Raw genomic sequence first — 17,968 nt, forward strand, 5'->3', positions numbered from 1 at the left:
TCATCAAACGTGACAGAATCCTGTACGTCGCGCCCGTGTTTGTTGATGGCGGTTACTATATTTAGCTGGCTTATTTTCAGCTTACCCTATTTGTGCTGACAACACATTCATTTCCTCCTCATTTCATCCGCATTGTTACTGTGCGACGTTCATACACACAGCAAACAGATATGGTAATCAGTTATAAAATATACATCATTTATCACAGGGGCCAGAGACTAACACCTCCTGTATTAGTAGATTTACAATTGCACGTACATGTATAGCGACTGTCTAATGACGATAACCCCTCTCCATAGTCGCTATTACTGCATATATACTCTATTCAGGACCCCTCTATGAGTGGAGAAATGCTAACAAAGAGCACCCGGTGGTCTAGGTCCTTCCATTTATAACCTGGACAGCATGTAATACAATATTTGCCCTGTAGTGGCCACTGCAGAGAAAATTGATGACCAGACATGCAGCACCTGCAGCGATCATATAATTGTCAACTTTTTGAAAATGGTATTGCAGAGAGCAGGACACAAAAAAGCTTATCAGAAGTTTTTTTGTGTGTGCATAAGCCACACTGCTTCTTTACATGCCACATTCCCTGTTTACGGACCACACCCAATGGAACAAGGGCACTAAATGGAAGGGGGTACATAGAGAGTCGCCATACTGCTGCACCTGCGTCTTTCTCGGTGTCCGCTACACAATAATAATAATATCCTGCTTGTGCCCCTTTGGTCTTTCATCGCAGTATAAATTACTTCTTTGTGCCCCAACAAAGTGATAATGCCCCCTTTGTGCCACCACAAGGTAATAATGCCCAGTTAGTGCTACCACAAGATAATAGTGCCTTCTTTGTGCTCTCAAAAAGTGATAGTGCCTCGCGGTGCATTCATTAGATAATAGTGCCCCCTTTGTACACCCCCGGTGCTCCCATTAGGTAATAGTGCCCCTTTAAGTTAACAGTGCCCCCTTGATGCCTCCATTAGGTAATAGTGCCCCTTTTGTATTCCCATTAGGTAATAATGCCACATTTGGGCCCTATGAGATAATTGTGCTACCTTAAGGTAACCGTGCCCCTTGATGCCCTCATTCAGTAATGGTGCCTCTTTTGTGTCCCCTTAAGTATTCGTTACCCCATTGTATCCTCTCAGGTTCCCCGTGTGTGCCCCATTAGGTAATAGTGCCTCCTTATGCCTCCATTAGGTAGTAGTGCCCTCTTTGTGCCTCCATTAGCTAATAGTGCTCATTTGTGCCCTAATTGGGTAATAGTACCCCTTTGTGTCTTCATTAGGTGATAATGCCCCTTTTGTGCACCAATTAGGTGACCATAATTAGTTAATAAGGTCTTTTTGTGCCTCTAATAGGTAATAGTGCCCCCATGGGAGAGGATCGTCAATTTTTCTGAGAGTGCTGGAGGTCTCTCCTTTTTCTGGGAGACACCCAGATGATCTGTGCAGAGCTGACAAGTATCTTAGCGTAGCAGTAATCAGTAACTTCATTGCTTCTGGACACAGGAGGGGCTTCCTTTACAATACTGTCTATGGCGCCTGCTTAGCAGCTGAATGCATCAGATCATGTAAGGGTTGAGGCTGTGATGAGCAAAACCACTAATTAGAAGTGGGTTCACATACATTGGCAATGGGATACATATCATAAAGGCAACTTTATGTAGCAGCTGTGCTGACCATGGAGGTGGGCACAACCAACATTAGATACATTGCTTATTATAAGGGGCATTAAGAACATTTTTAGGGTCCAGAGGTTCCACATTGTGGCAAACAAAAGTGTGGGAATCATGAAACAGAGATGGGGTCATCTAGACATGTCGCATGTCTACTACTTTTTTATCTTGTATTTTAATATGTTCTCTTTTTTGTGCCCCATCAGGATCGTTGTTATTCTCAGAACCATCACAGAACCGAGGGGGCGCTCATGAGTTCATCTCCACAGTAGATAGTGTCCGATACTCCTTCCTTACAAGCCTTCTACTTCTGCATAGACGTCCAGTACTCCTCACAGGTGGGTAACATGGTGTTCTTATGAGCCTAAGATGTCCGTCTCATTCTTGTCTGCTCCCTGCAGCCCCTTGAAGTGTCTAATTAAAGGGATCCGCCTAAAGGGGTTTTCTATCATTAGGTTATGCCATCACTTTATGATCAGTGGGGATGACCTCTAGAACATCCACTGATACTGAGAAGGAAGGGGCTGCAGCTCTGATTTACTGCTGATGTAGTGAATTACAGCCATTTTCTGGTGTAAATTATAGTAAATTTGTTGCACTGCTGAGGTTTTACCCCTTTTGCTAAGCCCCACCCTCTTTATAGAAATGTGTCATAAAAAGTTTAAAAAGTTGCAAGTTTACTTTTTTTCTCTCCAATTCTGGTGCAAACTCCTTGATAAATTTTCCCATAGAGATAAAAGGGTACTCTACTCTCATATCAGTTAATCATGGCTGAAATGAGAATATTCATCTGTATGCCATGGCCAGAGGTGGCCAGGATTACAGAAACAGCTCAGATGGCTGTTCTAAGAAATTTCAGTAACTCCTATCCACTTCTAACATTGGAGAACAGCCAGCTCAGTGGTTTCTAGTTTCTGTCTGTCTGTATCCACCACTAGAGGGAGCTGAGCAGCTCACTGCATGCTGATATATCATTGATTTCAATGTGTAAGTTGTATGCAGGGAGGTCCTGCGTAGAGTTGATCCCTGTCTTCCACGTCAGACTGGCGGGACAATTGTCTACAAACATGTATGATCTCTTCATATTTAGGAGACTCTGGAGTAGGAAAATCAACATTAGTGCAGAATATGCTTGAAAAGCTCCAGAAACCTGGTGGACTTTCTGTGAGAGTCGGGACCGTCCTGGGAGAAGTCTTTCTATTCAATGAGTCAAGAAAAATAAGGTAACATGCCACTTCTATTTTTTTCCCCAAAATTTCAAATCTGCAAGCGTCAAAACAAAATGCAGTGCAGATTCCCAAATCCCCCCCCCCCCCAGAAAAAAAATCTGCATGTTAGATATGCAGATTATGGTGCAGATTGTTCTATAGCATCTTGCGTAATATTCTGGTACATGTGAACACTTATTCAGTTAAGTTTGCTTTGTTTTAAGAATTCATTAATAGGCGTGTACATTTTTGCAACCATGTATCTTCTTTGCTTCAATGCAGCCAAACTAAAAATGCAAAGCAACTTAGTAAATACTCTTGATTCCTCTACCATTATATGTATACAGGGTCTATGCTGACTTGTACAGTTATAGATTAGAGGCAGAAACTTTATGTTGTTTGATCCTGAGGTCATGTGATATCCCTTGCTCTTGACTATCCTAGTCCTGTTGAGTCCTCTGTTATCAGTGCAGCGTAATGTAATATACACGCAGTAAGTTGTACATCTCTTTTTTGCTGCATTCTCTTACGGCATTTACAGCTTGTACAACTGTGTGAGAGAAGAAGGAAAGGAGAGACACAGAGACAAAAGCAGGGAGGGAGAGAGAGGAACTTAATAGAAAACAGCCACTGAGCTCTAAACTTGCAGCTCCACAATCTTCAAGGTCAAATCAAAGTAGATTGGGTGGAGGATTCATTACACATCCCTGTATGTCAGTGCTTGTATTACCATGTAAGAGAGGAAGGGGGAGACATAGACAGATAGTTATACCCCCTTTCCTGTGGATACAGGATAAGTTATTTTCTTGAGACAACCCCTTTCACTGTTTATATGATGTGATCAGTCTTTTACAGAATATTACATCACTAACAGCCGTGTCCGGAGCCGATGAAGATTTAGCATTATCTGTAGAAGGTAAAGTGTCTGTCTATATATCTCTCATATCTATCTCTCTCATATCTATCTCTCTCATATCTATCTATCTATCTATCTCATATCTATCTCTCTCATATCTATCTGTCTCATATCTATCTATCTATCTATCTATCTATCTCTCTCATATCTATCCCTCTCATATCTATCTCATATCTATCTATCTCATATTCATCTCATAGCTATCTATCTCATATCTATGTACGTTGTAGCTTTTGTTTGACTCTTTGGGTGTAGCGACTATCTATAATACGCACTGTACATTATAACCAGTCCTATTATAGTAGTTGTGTGTTTTCTATAGATGCATTGCTCTCTGGAATAGTCGCAGATGATCAGGTGTCTGAGAATGAACCCGTCTCTCAGAAGACGAAGCAACTCTTAGTGTCCACAGTACAGCTTGGACCGCACACCAGTGCTGCTAGAATCCAGAGCCAAATCCTCAGCAAGCTGGTGAAGAAGAGCCGAGACACCCTGGGGGCCCCGAGGTCTAAACAGGTAAGAGCTGCCCCCCTTCCTCCATGCATTTACCATAAAGAGCGTGTGAAGAATCACAACTGAGGTTATGTATGAAAGTAGTGAAAAAATACTGACCAATTACAAATAGTTGTCCCAGCTTGCTTTGTGCTGTTTCCTGCACCAATTCTTACACTGCCAACACATTTTGGTGGCTCGACTATTTTCTGATTAGCTAAAAAGTGATCAATTTTAAGTTTCCAATGGAAGTTAATAGAGGAGGGATCGTCCATTCAGGACCCTGTTTTATTAGCCAGAGAGCAGAATGACTACACAGTGTCTCTTATTCTGGAAGACCCATCCTGCCCTCCATTACACAGACAGTCCATTGATTTAAATGAGCTTTGTGTAATACCTAATATTCCCTGTGGGGGTGCTGCAGGGAAACTGAACACTTACTGCCAAGTTTCACCACAGAATACAGCTGATCACTAGGGGTCCCTGTGATTAGCTTATTGTCTGGAGACCCATCTAACAAGGAGCGATTGCCAAGAGCAGTAGCCTCTGTTAGCTTCTGAATTTGTACCCATGATCCTGTGTACTGTTACATTCTCTGTGCCCCTTTTGCCTTGGTAATAAAACGCTCTTGCACTTTAACCCTTTTCAATCCAATTTCCCTGCCACTTGCACACTCCCCAACTCTTATTTATTTTGGGTAGCACATTGTGGATTCCTTGGGATTACTTAACAGAAGCACATAAAAATGAGGTCATGAGGCTTTTTTTGACACTACTTTGAAAATTGAACATGTGTTCTGAGAATTTCACATCAGGAAGATCATTTGTAATAATCTTGTAATTATATGTATATTGATATAACATACATTTATAATACTCTATTCATTCCTCATGACAGATAGATAGATAGATAGATAGATAGATAGATAGATAGATACAGTAAAACCTCTACTAACGTTGGTAATCCGTCCAAAAGCAATTGGCTTTACCTGAAACCATTGCTACTCGAGGTAATTATTTCCATAGGAATCAATGTAAATCCAAATAATTTGTTTTTTAATACCAAAAACACTAACAATAATAAATGAATATAAAAGACTACTGTAAAGAATAAATGGAACATTTAACATATTATTGAACATGTTACTGTGTGTTATCTGTGGTGTTACATAGGACTGCAGGTCCCATCTACTGCATTATCTATACTCAGCGTTATCACTGTGTTCTCTGTGCTGTTACATAGGACTGCTGGTGACATCTGCTGTACTACAGTACATCATCTGTCCTCAGTGGTATCACTGTGTTCTCTGTGGTGTTACATAGGACTGCAGGTGACGACATTATCTGTCCCCAGCGTTATCACTGTGTTCTCTGTGCTGTTACTTTGGAGTGCAATTGTACAGTACAGTACTGTACTAGTATATTACCCGTCGCCGATGATGGAGAAGGGTGGGTTGTATTAGCAGCACGAGGAGGAGCAGACGCTGAGCAGGAGATCACGTGGGTTCAGCAGCAAGGTCACAAGGTCACGTGGGCCGGCACACGCCGGTGTTATTAGAGGCAACCAATGTTACTGAAGACAAAATTTTGGCTAAAAAAACGGCCTTACTCGAAGTCGGCCTTCGTACATGTTAATGTTAGTAGAGGCATTACTGTAGATATATAGATATGAGATAGATAGATATCATTAGAGAAATTAGAAATGAATAGAGTGTTAGAAACATGTGTCGGACCTCGCCCGACATCACAGCTATGCAGGTCCGAGACTGGATGGGAAAGGGTTAAATGGACATGTATAATTTTGTGCCCAATTGTTCCTAGGTGGCTGTATTTATTGATGATCTAAATATGCCGAATCCAGAAGAATATGGAGCTCAACCGCCACTTGAGATGATGCGCCAGTTTCTAGAACTTGGTGGTTTCTATGACACCAAATCACTTACATGGAAGGTAGGTGGATACTCTTGACGACCCTTCAGGCTTTAATTGACTCCCCAAGTGTGTGACATTCTGACATACTGTAATAAAAGCGGCCAAGAAGACGTATTCCTTACTGGACAACGCTGTTTGCCCTCATTATGTACAGTGAAGAGCAGTGTAAGGCGGTCGGGCTGAACTATGATTGACAGATCTGCTCTCAGGGCCTGTACTGCCGTAGCCTTGTGCCTCTACAGACTGCCCCTCCACCCATGCTTGTGTGTTTCCATTCATCGGCAGCAAGAAGAGATCTTACAAATTGTAAGGAGTTGAAAGGCAATTTAAAAAAAAAAATAGGAATGGAAAATCCTTTAACCCCTTAGTGACGCGGCCAATTTCGGAGCTAAGGACGTGGCGATTTGGGCGGGGATTTTAATCTCCACTTTTCAAAAGCCATAACTTTTTCATTTTTCCATCAACGTGGTCATATGAGGGATTGTTTTTTGCACGATGTGCTGTAGTTTTTATTGGTACCATTTTGGGGGACATATGACTTTTTTGGTCACTTTTATTGCATTTTTTAGCAGGCAAAATAAGCAATTAAAGCAATTTTGGTCCATTTTTTTGCTGTTGTTTTATAGCATTTGCTGCGCAGGATGAAAAAGGAAAGGGCAGAAATTTTTCTTTACTTTTATTTTCTTCACATTTTTTATGCTCCTGTAGATTTGAATCTGAAACCCTGTGATCGCTATGATAATACACTGCAATACTTTTTTACTACAATGTAATATGGCTAATCATAGCGATCACATGCCATGGCAGACCCGGACACCATTTTTTGGTGTCCAGTTGCAATGGCAACCCATTGGCCTTTCGTGATTACATGGTAAAGGGACAATGATGTCACAGAGGGAACACCCTTCCTCTGTGAACCCTTGGCATCCATAGGATGTAAGTGTATGTCCATTTGCGAGAACTGTTTCCCAGCCAGGACTTACGTTTACGTTCTGGGGCGGGAAGGGATCAAAGGGGTCTTCCAGGAATCTTTACGATGGATCATCAATATCTGATCTATGGGTGTCCACTACTCGGGAAGAGACCTGAGCGCCTCGGCCTTTTTTAACTGCATACCAGGCACATTGCATGGTTCAGCAGCCTAAACCCATTAATTTGAATGGGACGGAGCGGCTCTCAGGCCGTGTGACCAATTGGATGTGACGTCACCTGACTGCGGCATTCACCCAAGTGTTGCTTTGTTTTCAAACAGCTAATTTGCGGAGATTTCAAGTGGCGGACCCCCACGGATCTGATATCCATGACCCATCCTAAGAATCAATATTGTAGTCCCAGAAAACCCCTTTAACCCTCTCACTGCTACTTATAACGTTTTGCAGCCGGCACTGTTTTTTTATGTTATGCGGTCTATCCTGTACAGTCAGGCAATCCCACAGCTAACCGTCCATTGTCTCCCATAGAACATCCAGGACACCACTCTGATGGCCGCATGTGCCCCCCCTGATGGAGGCCGCAGTGCGATCAGCCCCCGACTCCTCAAACACTTCTGCTTGCTGACCCTGCCGCACCCCTCTGTACAGGCTCTGCAGCATATATTCCAGGTAATCAGAATCTATATTAATGGGTACATAGAAGGTTTTTCTAGAGACAGCGCCTCTCCTGTTCATGGGCTGACTGTAGCATATTTCTGAATGGGGCTGAGCTGCAATACCAGACACAGCCATAGACAATGGTGGTGCTGTAGCCATGGAACTAATATATTTGGAGCAAGTTAGAACATACTAGCTCAAGACAACTCATGGCTGTCGTACATGTACAAAAGTCAATAAATTTGGCGCAAGCATTGCAAGTTTTTTAGCCCTACCTCTTTGATGTAAAAAAAATCGGTTGTAAAATATAATTTAAATGGCGCTTCTGTCATAAATATGGCATATGCAATATTTCTTAGCGTACCGTATGCCACTTTTTGGCGCATTTAATTTGGTATATGTCATGGTAATGTTGAAATGCGCTGTCTTAGGTTTCTATAATTTTTCGATTAGACATTGCTGCCCTCTAGTGATCCTAAGTAGGAACTACAGGATTAGAACATTATGGTCAATGGTGAGGATCATAGTGCAGGAGAGAGAACCCTGCCCATAAGAGCTGACACTCTACAAGAGCAAGAGGAGCTGCCCATAAGAGATGACACTCTACAGGACAAAGAGGACCTGCCCTTAAGAGATGAGACACTCCCTGTCTTTAACAACTGATACTCAGAGGAAGAAGACACTACTTGTATGGTCTGTATAAGCAGTGCAGAGGGGTGTGTACTTTTTGGCAACTGCGATGAATGGCAGCCAATGATTAGAGAAATGTCTTAGGTTATAATGATACTGAGATGACTCTGCTGACTCATCCCAATCTACACAGCAAAGCTGACAAGTGAGCTGAAGGAAACCGGAAATGTCTGGATACACAATGTCTAATACACAATCCGTTCTATGTTATTACCGCTTCCACTGGTCAGATAGCCTGGTCATTTTATGGTGTTCATTACTGACCCCTTTTTTCAGGTCCAGTTGGGGTCATTTCTGCTGCGCCACAATTTTCTAGCTGAAATCCAGAAGTGCCGCAGTTTACTGTCTTCTTGTGCAATCGCCATGTACTTTAGGACGTGTCACAGCATGTTACCCACGCCTGCCAAGTGTCACTACACCTTCAACCTGAGAGATCTGTTTAAGGTACCAACATCTTATCTCCTAACCGGATATTGTTTCTTAAAGGGGTTGTACCACAGGTAATCCACAGGATAGAGACTTACCTGCTGATCAGTGAGGGTCTCACTACGGAGACCGCTGCCGCTCTTGAGAACACAGGTCCCCTGTCCCTAGCCCAACTCATTGTGGGGTTACTGCACCTCTTCCCACTGCTGTGAGGATGGCACCAAATACAGCACTGGTCGTACAATTGCACTAGTGTTCCATTCACTTTCAATGGGACTGCAGAGATAGCTGAGCGAGTGCCTCTTTGCTTTTTCCGTCAGCCCCTTTAAAAAGAATGGAGATTCGACCACACATACTGACACTTCATTCACAATGTTGTCACTGCGGGGAGAAAAGTGACCCCAGCAGTGAGGAGAACAGGGGACATGTGAGACCCATTCTTGAAAACGTCAGGAAGACCCCTACCGATCAGCCCCATCCTGTGGCTAGGAGAGAACTTTCAGTTGTGGTGCAGCCCCTTTAAAGGGGTTTTTCCACTGGTGACACGTATGGGGGATAAATGTCTGATAGCTGGGACCCCAACCACTGGGACCCCCAACGATCACGTGCTCCTCACTCTGCTCCAGGTCCTGCAGGGGCTATTCCAAGCCAGTGAATCTGTCATCATCACCAAGGACATGGCAGTCCAGCTGCTCGTACATGAGACAACCCGGGTATTTCATGACCGTCTTGTAGACGCAGAAGACAGAGAGATCTTCTATCAGTGTCTGTCAGAGGAACTGCTGAATTACTTCAAGGTGGGTAGAAGAAAGTGGCCGCAGGTCCTGAGCCTTCTGTAAGGGTCAATATTACTCAGCCTCCAGCGTAATTGCGTTTCTCGAAGGGGAAAATGATCACATTGTCCTTCTACCCCAGGAATATCACTGCAGTGACCTATGATGCCGAATCAGCTCCTTCCACTGTATGAATCTCAGTCTGTGAACCTTCCTGAAATAATCTGTGCTGCTACTCTACCCTTTTTTAGTTCCAGATAGTTGCTTTCTTTTTATCTCTATCACCCTCCTCACTTCACATACAGAGCTGTCCCCACTAACATCGTCACATGACAGTCAGGACCCCCAAAAGTATCAGCTCACTTGTGTCCTGAAATACTCTGTACTACTCTGAGCTGCCGTGGCTCAGTCAGCTCATAAATCCCGCCTCCAAGACACGATGGCTGTGATTGGTTCTTCGAGTATTGTGGCTCAGCCAATCAATGCAGTGCTTGAAGAACCAATCACAGCCATCGCTTTGTGGAGGTGGGATTTATGAATCTCGTAACCAGAAAGTGATCTTGTGGGTTCTGGAGAGCAGCAGAAAGAAACTGAACCAAGCCTGCCGGGTAAGTAAAATAAGAAATTTCCCCCAAAATAAGCCCTAGCGCTTGTTTTGGGACAAAAATTAATTTAAGACCCTGTCTTATTTTGGGAGAAACACTATATTATTGTTGAGGCCACTAAAGGGCCATTATTACTACTGGGCCCACTTGAATAATGAAGGTAAAAATATACATTGTGATAAGCTATGTCCCCTAACCACACCCCCACACCATGCCCCCTTTTACCTTGACCAATATTTTTTGGTGCCAAAGGTGGCAACCCTACATCCAGTCCTATCTTTCCTAACGTCATCACAGCAGATCACTGACTCCACCATAACCGATGTCATCACTTCTGTGATTTGAATGGTTACAAGTCATTCTAATCCTTTCCTGCTACATTTTTGCATTATATTAACCACACCAAGACCATGTGGCTTTCCCCAAGTATGGATACGTTAGGTAGAGGGAGCTTATACATGCATTATAGGTATAACACATAGATTTAAGGGGGCAGCTTGTGCAGAAGTAGGTAGAGCCAAGAGAACAGTTGAGGAAGTGGTCATGTGGCTAAATCATATGATTGCAGCTATGGGGAGAGTGCTGCCTCCAATGCTTACAGGAGCCTTCATATAAAGACAAGTATTAAGACATAGTAGTCCCTGGAATAAAACATAATCATTTTACTGTACAGCAGATATTTTCTCTGAATCATGACTGACCTTTAATAAGTAAACCCTTCCCATTTGAACAGATCCAAACTTCTGCCCTGATGCATTTCGTAATATATCTTTATAGGGATTGGCGTACCAATTCCCCTTGTTCCTTCCATAAAGTCACAGAACTACATGATAAAATCCACCACTAGGGGGAGCCCACCACATACAGGTGTATACAGATACCATTGAAGTCAATAATAAATCACTCTTTAGTAGTACCTTGTTGTGGCTGCAGGCAGACAGCATTTTAGTATTTAACTTTAAGTCTATACAGCAGATTTAGAGCTGTCTATTAGAAAATGTCGCTCCGACCACAATAAAGATGTGTGATGGAATTTAATCCTCACAGAATTATGGACATATTTACTGCTAGCTGCACATTAAGAGCGAGAGAAGGCTTCATTACACTCATCATCTTCATCATCATCTTAATTTACTTTTCCTTTCATTAGATTTCTTGGCCAGTTGAGAAACTGATGATGGAGCCCGTGCAGTTTGTTGATTTCATGGAGTTGGATCCAACGGCAAAGAGCAGAGTTTATCGGCCGGTGATGAACTACAAACCGATCGTCTCCAAACTAGATGAATACTGGATGAAGATGAGGATGAACTCTGCCAGCACGGGGGTCAGTGTGTGTTTATCGCTCTGTAGCACAAGTACATCCGCTGACAAAACTCAGCCTTTTGACATCATCTTACCTTGTGTTCTCCAGGACACCTATGTGTTCTTCATGGAAGCCGTCCAACACATTATAAGGGCCGCCCGAGTGTTCAGGCAACCTGGAGCCCACATGATGATGGTAAGAAAAGCGTTAATAGATGCTAATTGCTGTACATTGCATTACTTATCCTATCCTGATCATGAGTTATATTCTGTATTATACTCCAGAGCTGCACTCACTATTCTGCTGGTGCACTCACTGTGTGCATACATTACTTATCCTGTACTGCTCCTGTATTATACTCCAGAGCTGCACTTACTATTCTGCTTGTGGAGTCACTGTGTACATACATTACTGATCCTGTACTGCTCCTGATATACATCCTGTATTATACTCCAGAGCTGCACTCACTATTGTGCTGGTGGAGTCACTGTGTACATACATTACTTATCCTGTACTGCTCCTGAGTTACATCCTGTATTATACTCCAGAGCTGCACTCACTATTCTGCTGGTGGAGTCACTGTGTACATACATTACTTATCCTGTACTGATCCTGAGTTACATCGTGTATTATACTCCAGAGCTGCACTCACTATTCTGCTGCTGGAGTCACTGTGTACATACATTACTTATCCTGTACTGATCCTGAGTTACATCGTGTATTATACTCCAGAGCTGCACTCACTATTCTGCTGGTGGAGTCACTGTGTACATACATTACTTATCCTGTACTGATCCTGAGTTACATCGTGTATTATACTCCAGAGCTGCACTCACTATTCTGCTGCTGGAGTCACTGTGTACATACATTACTTATCCTGTACTGATCCTCAGTTACATCCTGTATTATACTCCAGAGCTGCACTCACTATTGTGCTGGTGGAGTCACTGTGTACATACATTCAGAGGTCCAATGTCTTTGCACTTTGTGATTTCACAGGTTGGACTGGATGGGACGGGGAAGGTGAGCAGCGCAGCGCTGGCCTGCTACATATCGAATTGTAAGCTCTTCTGGTTGTCAATAACTCAGACCTATAGTCACACAGAATTCAGGGAGGATCTGAAGAAAGTCTATAAGGAGGCTGGGCTGACGGGCCATAGTGCGGTGCTCATCATCCGCGGTTCTGACCTCACTCAGGTGAGATACGCACGATTCGTCGATGGACTCTCCGAGCGGTCAGCAGCTCAGTCCTGTATCTGCATCTTTTATTATATCTACATATCAGTCGTCATGTGTTGTCTGTGTCTGAAACTCCTGAGATATCAGCTGAGACTTCCATGTCTTTCTTAGGACTCCTTCTTAGAAGACATTACCTGCATCTTGAACTCGGGAGACGTTCCTGACCTGTTCGACAAAGAGGAGCTGGACGGTCTCTTTGTAGAACTCAAAGCGGAGGCTGCGGAGGCCAATATGGCTGACAGCGCCCAGTCCATGCTGTCGTTCTTCCTGATGGTAGGGGGCATTTACTCTTTAATTGCTGTCTGTTTTAGCGCTGTGATCGATCTTTCAGCCCTATGTGTTTATATAGTGTAATCATCAGATAACATTCTCGCCTCTTTTCTCAAAATGTAGACTTTTTGTGCCAGAATTCTGGCACAGCTAAGTTCATGAATCCCCCATGTTGCTGTGGACCCCAGGGGTTGTCCCGCGAAACAAAGTGGGTCTATACACTTCTGTATGGCCATATTAATGCACTTTGTAATGTACATCGTACATTAATTATGAGCCATACAGAAGTTATTCACTTACCTGTTCCGTTGCTGGCGTCCCCGTCTCCATGGTGCCGTCTAATTTTCAGCGTCTAATCGCCCGATTAGACGCGCTTGCGCAGTCCGGTCTTCTCCCTTCTGAATGGGGCCGCTCGTGCCGGAGAGCTGCTCCTCGTAGCTCCGCCCCGTCACGTGTGCCGATTCCAGCCAATCAGGAGGCTGGAATCGGCAATGGACCGCACAGAAGACCTGCGGTCCACCGAGGGTGAAGATCCCGGCGGCCATCTTCGCAAGGTAAGTAAGAAGTCACCGGAGCGCGGGGATTCGGGTAAGTACTATCCGTTTGGTTTTTTTTAAACCCCTGCATCGGGTTTGTCTCGCGCCGAACGGGGGGGCTATTGAAAAAAAAAACAAACCCGTTTCGGCGCGGGACAACCCCTTTAATGAAATCATATATTTAGTAACCCAACATAAAGTCCCTCCCCACGAGGCTTCATCCTATGGAGAGTCTCCACTGCTACATGGAGCTCCATTCATAAGGACCTTGTTGTCTTTCTCTCTTCATCCAGAGGGTTCGTCGCAATCTCCATCTGGTCCTGGCCTTGAGCCCTGCAGGACAGACCTTCCGTGAGCACTGCCGGACACATCCCTCTCTAGTGAACTGCTGCACCATCGACTGGTATGACGGGTGGCCCCAAGAGGCTCTTCTCAGCGTGGCAGATACTTACATTACACAGCAGGACCTGGTGCCAGAAAACCAGGTGAGGCCCGTTGTACGCTATCATATTCTATTTATGCACATTGCTTATACTTAGCGGTTGCCACCCGAAGTAAGTGAGCGCTTTTCTTTGAAGGACCTAAGTCGTTTGGGTGTTAGAAGGATGGGCTATTGATTTCAGTGGCATCATGTAATGCTTAATCTCACCTGTGGAGGTGCTGCAGGGAAACTGAGCTCTTGCTGCTTTGTTTCAGCTACAGATTAGATTACAGCTGATCGATGGAAGTCCCAGCAGAGGTTATTTTTTGGGAAAACTTTCAAAAAGAAGGTGGACATCCTCTCATGTGTCCTTTTGTGTTACTTGTGTCTTTACAGGGTCACATTGCGCAGGCTTGTGTTGCCATTCACAAAAGTGTTTCAGGCAAAGCAGCACAATACCAGGAGGAGACCCGCAAGCATTATTATGTCACACCTCAGAGCTACCTCAGCTTTATAAGCACCTTCTCGCACATCCTGCAGATGAAGAAACAAAAGCTTATGGAGGACAGGTACTGTATGTCCCAAGCCGGCGGTCTTATTATGTATGTATCGGACCCTCGGATGCCCGCCTGTCTGGGTTTGGCTATAACAGAAAAAATATGGATCTTTTAGTACTCACTGATGTCTGTACTCCATATTGTGCCCATGAGGTTACTATTCGTGTGTCTTTCAGGGATCGTTTCTTCATTGGGCTCTCGAACCTCCTGGAGGCAACATCTTCCATTGAGATCATGCAACAAGAACTGGTCACCCTGGGGCCACAAATAGAGCAGAAGTCAAAGGTATGCAGAAGAGGCAGCAGGAGGAGAAACATATCTGCTTGTTTTACTGTTTTCTGCCTTTTATAGGAGATAGAAGAGTTAATGGTAAAACTGCGGAAGGACTCCGTGGTGGTGGAGCAGGTTCGAGCCATCGTAAAGCAAGAAGAGGAGGTGATGGGGCAAGAGACGAGGATTGTACAGGAGTACGCCGAGGTAACTGGTTTTTATAATATTCTAAAAGATTACCTCCAGATAGAAAGAGAAAAGTAGCCACAACTTCAGCAGATTATATATGAGTTTTTATTCTTGTACTGGATATGGAGAAAGAGTGTATTTTATACCCATCCTATTCTGCATTATACTCTGGAGCTGCACTCCTTATTCTGCTAGTGGAGTCACTGTGTACATACATTACTTATCCTGTACTGATCCTGAGTTACATCCTGTATTATATTCCAGAGCTGCACTCACTATTCTGCTGGTGGAGTCACTGTATACATACATTACTTATCCTGTACTGATCCTGAGTTACATCCTGTATTATACTCCAGAGCTGCACTCACTATTCTGCTTGTGGAGTCACTTTGTATATACATTACTTATCCTGTACTGATCCTGAGTTATCTCCAGTATTATACTGCAGAGCTGCACTCCCTATTCTGCTGGTGGAGTCACTTTGCACATATATTACTTATCCTGTACTGATCCTGAGTTACATCCTGTATTACACTCCAGAGCTGCACTCACTATTCTGCTGGTGGAGTCACTGTGTACATAGATTACTTATCCTGTACTGCTCCTGAGTTACATCCTGTATTATACTCCAGAGCTGCACACAATATTCTGCTTGTGGAGTCACTGTGTACATACATTACCTATCCTGTACTGATCCTGAGTTACATCCTGTATTATACTCCAGAGCTGCACTCACTATTCTGCTGGTGGAGTCACTGTGTACATACATTACTTATCCTGTACTGATCCCCAGTTACATCCTGTATTATACTCCAGAGCTGCACTCACCATTCTGCCGGTGGAGTCACTGTGTACATACATTACTTATCCTATACTGATCCCCAGTTACATCCTGTATTATACTCCAGAGCCGCACTCACTATTCTGCTGGTGGAGTCACTGTGTACATACATTACTTATCCTGTACTGATCCTGAGTTACATCCTGTATTACACTCCAGAGCTGCACTCACTATTCTGCTGGTGGAGTCACTATGTACATACATTACTTATCCTGTACTGATCCTGAGTTACATCCTGTATTATACTCCAGAGCTGCACTCACTATTCTGCTGGTGGAGTCACTGTGTACATACATTACTTATCCTGTGCTGCTCCTGAGTTACATCCTGTATTATACTCCAGAGCTGCACTCACTATTATACACGGGCCTTTGTGTTGATGATGCCTTTATCTCGCAGAGGATTGTGCAGACTGGATACAAGTGCAGTTATATCCTTTGTGTCTAGACAGGTTCTTAGCCCCTCAATATAAACAGGAGTGTTTCCATTGAAAATGATGTAAAATTAAAACGCGTAGTACATTAGATTATAATGTAGTGGATGAAAAGCACATTTGGTATCTGTGGAGGAATTATCAGTCTTGCCTCTGTCTCTGTAGCAAGCCCAACAGGAGCTGAGTGATGTTCTGCCGGCACTGGAGGACGCCGTGTCCGCCCTCGATTCTCTGGACAAAGCTGACATCTCAGAAGTTAAGTAAGAACAGCAAACGTAAATGTTAAGAACAAGAACACCAGTGTCAGTCAAGGCTTTGTCCAATGACAGGAGAGCTGACTAGTGGCAGATTACCTTTCACTGAATCGCTCCCCCTGGTGGCCATAGCAGATACTTGCAGCCATCAAAAAAGTAAAGAGCTCATGGCAGACAGGTGTATTCAGCTGCAACTAAGTTCAATACTAGATCTATAAAGCAGGATTAAGTAAGCTCCCCCTAGAGGTGACTGCAAACAGGCAGCATTACAAAATTTGTGAAGTCACAAAAACAGCGCCCCCTATACAGATATAATAAGAGATTAATCAATGCAGAATTTTATACATAAAAATGTAATATTGCGCGTTAATGAAATTGCAGTATATGTGATGGATGTCATTGTCAGTGACTACAGCCTATGCTTCTCCTACCTCCGTCGTCCAAAGGTCATGGTCTCTGATCTCTTATATGCTGCAGATGCCACACCATCCTACAGGCTGACATCTATAGGGTCCACACACACACTTGGACTGCCTCTTAAAGGGCCAGCATGTACCCAGCTTTTCAATCTTTGGCCAATCCAGTCAACTTCTTTGCTACTTAAGGCACTTTCCTTCACTGCTGGGTACTGTTCAGCTATTTCCACATAGATCTGCATCTTGACTGACTGCTGGTTTGATCCGTGCCCAAAGGTACCTTTACATCAGGCGATTATCAGCAATAGTTATCCTGTGTACAGACAGCCACTGACGGCACTGAGCAAGGAATTGTTCATTAGTCACTAGATACTTCATTTGAGCCTGTTCAGTGTTAATGGAGGCAGCGGCTGGAGGATATTTCTGGGGTGCTCTGCCTCCATTAACTAAATGACTGTCGCTTCTCTGTTGAAATCACAGGAGGGACAGTCATTAAGACTAAAGCACCTCACAGTTGTCCCATGCAAAAGTACCTTAACTCGCCCAACTTTGCTGTCTTCTCCTGTCTTGATCTCGGCTTGTACTTTGACCTTGGCATCACTGTCTGCTGCTTGCCCAGACCCTTTGCCTGTCTTATCATTATGCAAGAACTCCACTTATCCTGACCTCGGCTTCATATATTGACAATGTCTCTGCCTGCTCCTCTGGTACCTCCTACTGTTTTCCTGAACTGTCTGCCTCCACTTGGACTAAACTTAGACTACACTTGGAATAATGGCCTGGGGAGACCATCCAAAGAAGACCAGATCAAAATTGGAGGAGTTAAAGGGCTAAAACCAGGGGGTACCAAGTGCTGCCCATTGAAGTAGACCAAAGCCAAATCTGTTTTGGGGGGTACACACTAGCTCTTCTGACAGCGGAGATCACCCTG

At 43.8% G+C, this 17,968-nt stretch overlaps 1 protein-coding gene across 3 annotated transcripts in view; it reads left to right on the forward strand.

The window, feature by feature from the left end:
• The window catches only part of DNAH14 (dynein axonemal heavy chain 14), a 225,456-nt gene that overhangs the window by 159,577 nt on the left and 47,911 nt on the right, over positions 1-17,968 (forward strand). For all 3 annotated transcript variants that reach the window (XM_066595168.1, XM_066595169.1, XM_066595170.1), the window contains exons 45-61: positions 1,885-2,016; positions 2,769-2,901; positions 3,732-3,802; positions 4,125-4,318; positions 6,115-6,243; positions 7,686-7,826; positions 8,781-8,948; positions 9,557-9,727; positions 11,459-11,632; positions 11,720-11,806; positions 12,611-12,808; positions 12,962-13,123; positions 13,950-14,141; positions 14,474-14,646; positions 14,811-14,919; positions 14,986-15,111; positions 16,533-16,627. In XM_066595168.1, the coding sequence (XP_066451265.1) occupies positions 1,885-2,016; positions 2,769-2,901; positions 3,732-3,802; positions 4,125-4,318; positions 6,115-6,243; positions 7,686-7,826; positions 8,781-8,948; positions 9,557-9,727; positions 11,459-11,632; positions 11,720-11,806; positions 12,611-12,808; positions 12,962-13,123; positions 13,950-14,141; positions 14,474-14,646; positions 14,811-14,919; positions 14,986-15,111; positions 16,533-16,627 (2,455 nt within the window). The remainder of the gene's footprint in view (positions 1-1,884; positions 2,017-2,768; positions 2,902-3,731; positions 3,803-4,124; positions 4,319-6,114; positions 6,244-7,685; positions 7,827-8,780; positions 8,949-9,556; positions 9,728-11,458; positions 11,633-11,719; positions 11,807-12,610; positions 12,809-12,961; positions 13,124-13,949; positions 14,142-14,473; positions 14,647-14,810; positions 14,920-14,985; positions 15,112-16,532; positions 16,628-17,968) is intronic.

The sequence above is a fragment of the Eleutherodactylus coqui genome, chromosome 3 (assembly GCF_035609145.1).
Source record: "Eleutherodactylus coqui strain aEleCoq1 chromosome 3, aEleCoq1.hap1, whole genome shotgun sequence".
In the NCBI taxonomy this organism is placed as follows: domain Eukaryota; kingdom Metazoa; phylum Chordata; class Amphibia; order Anura; family Eleutherodactylidae; genus Eleutherodactylus; species Eleutherodactylus coqui.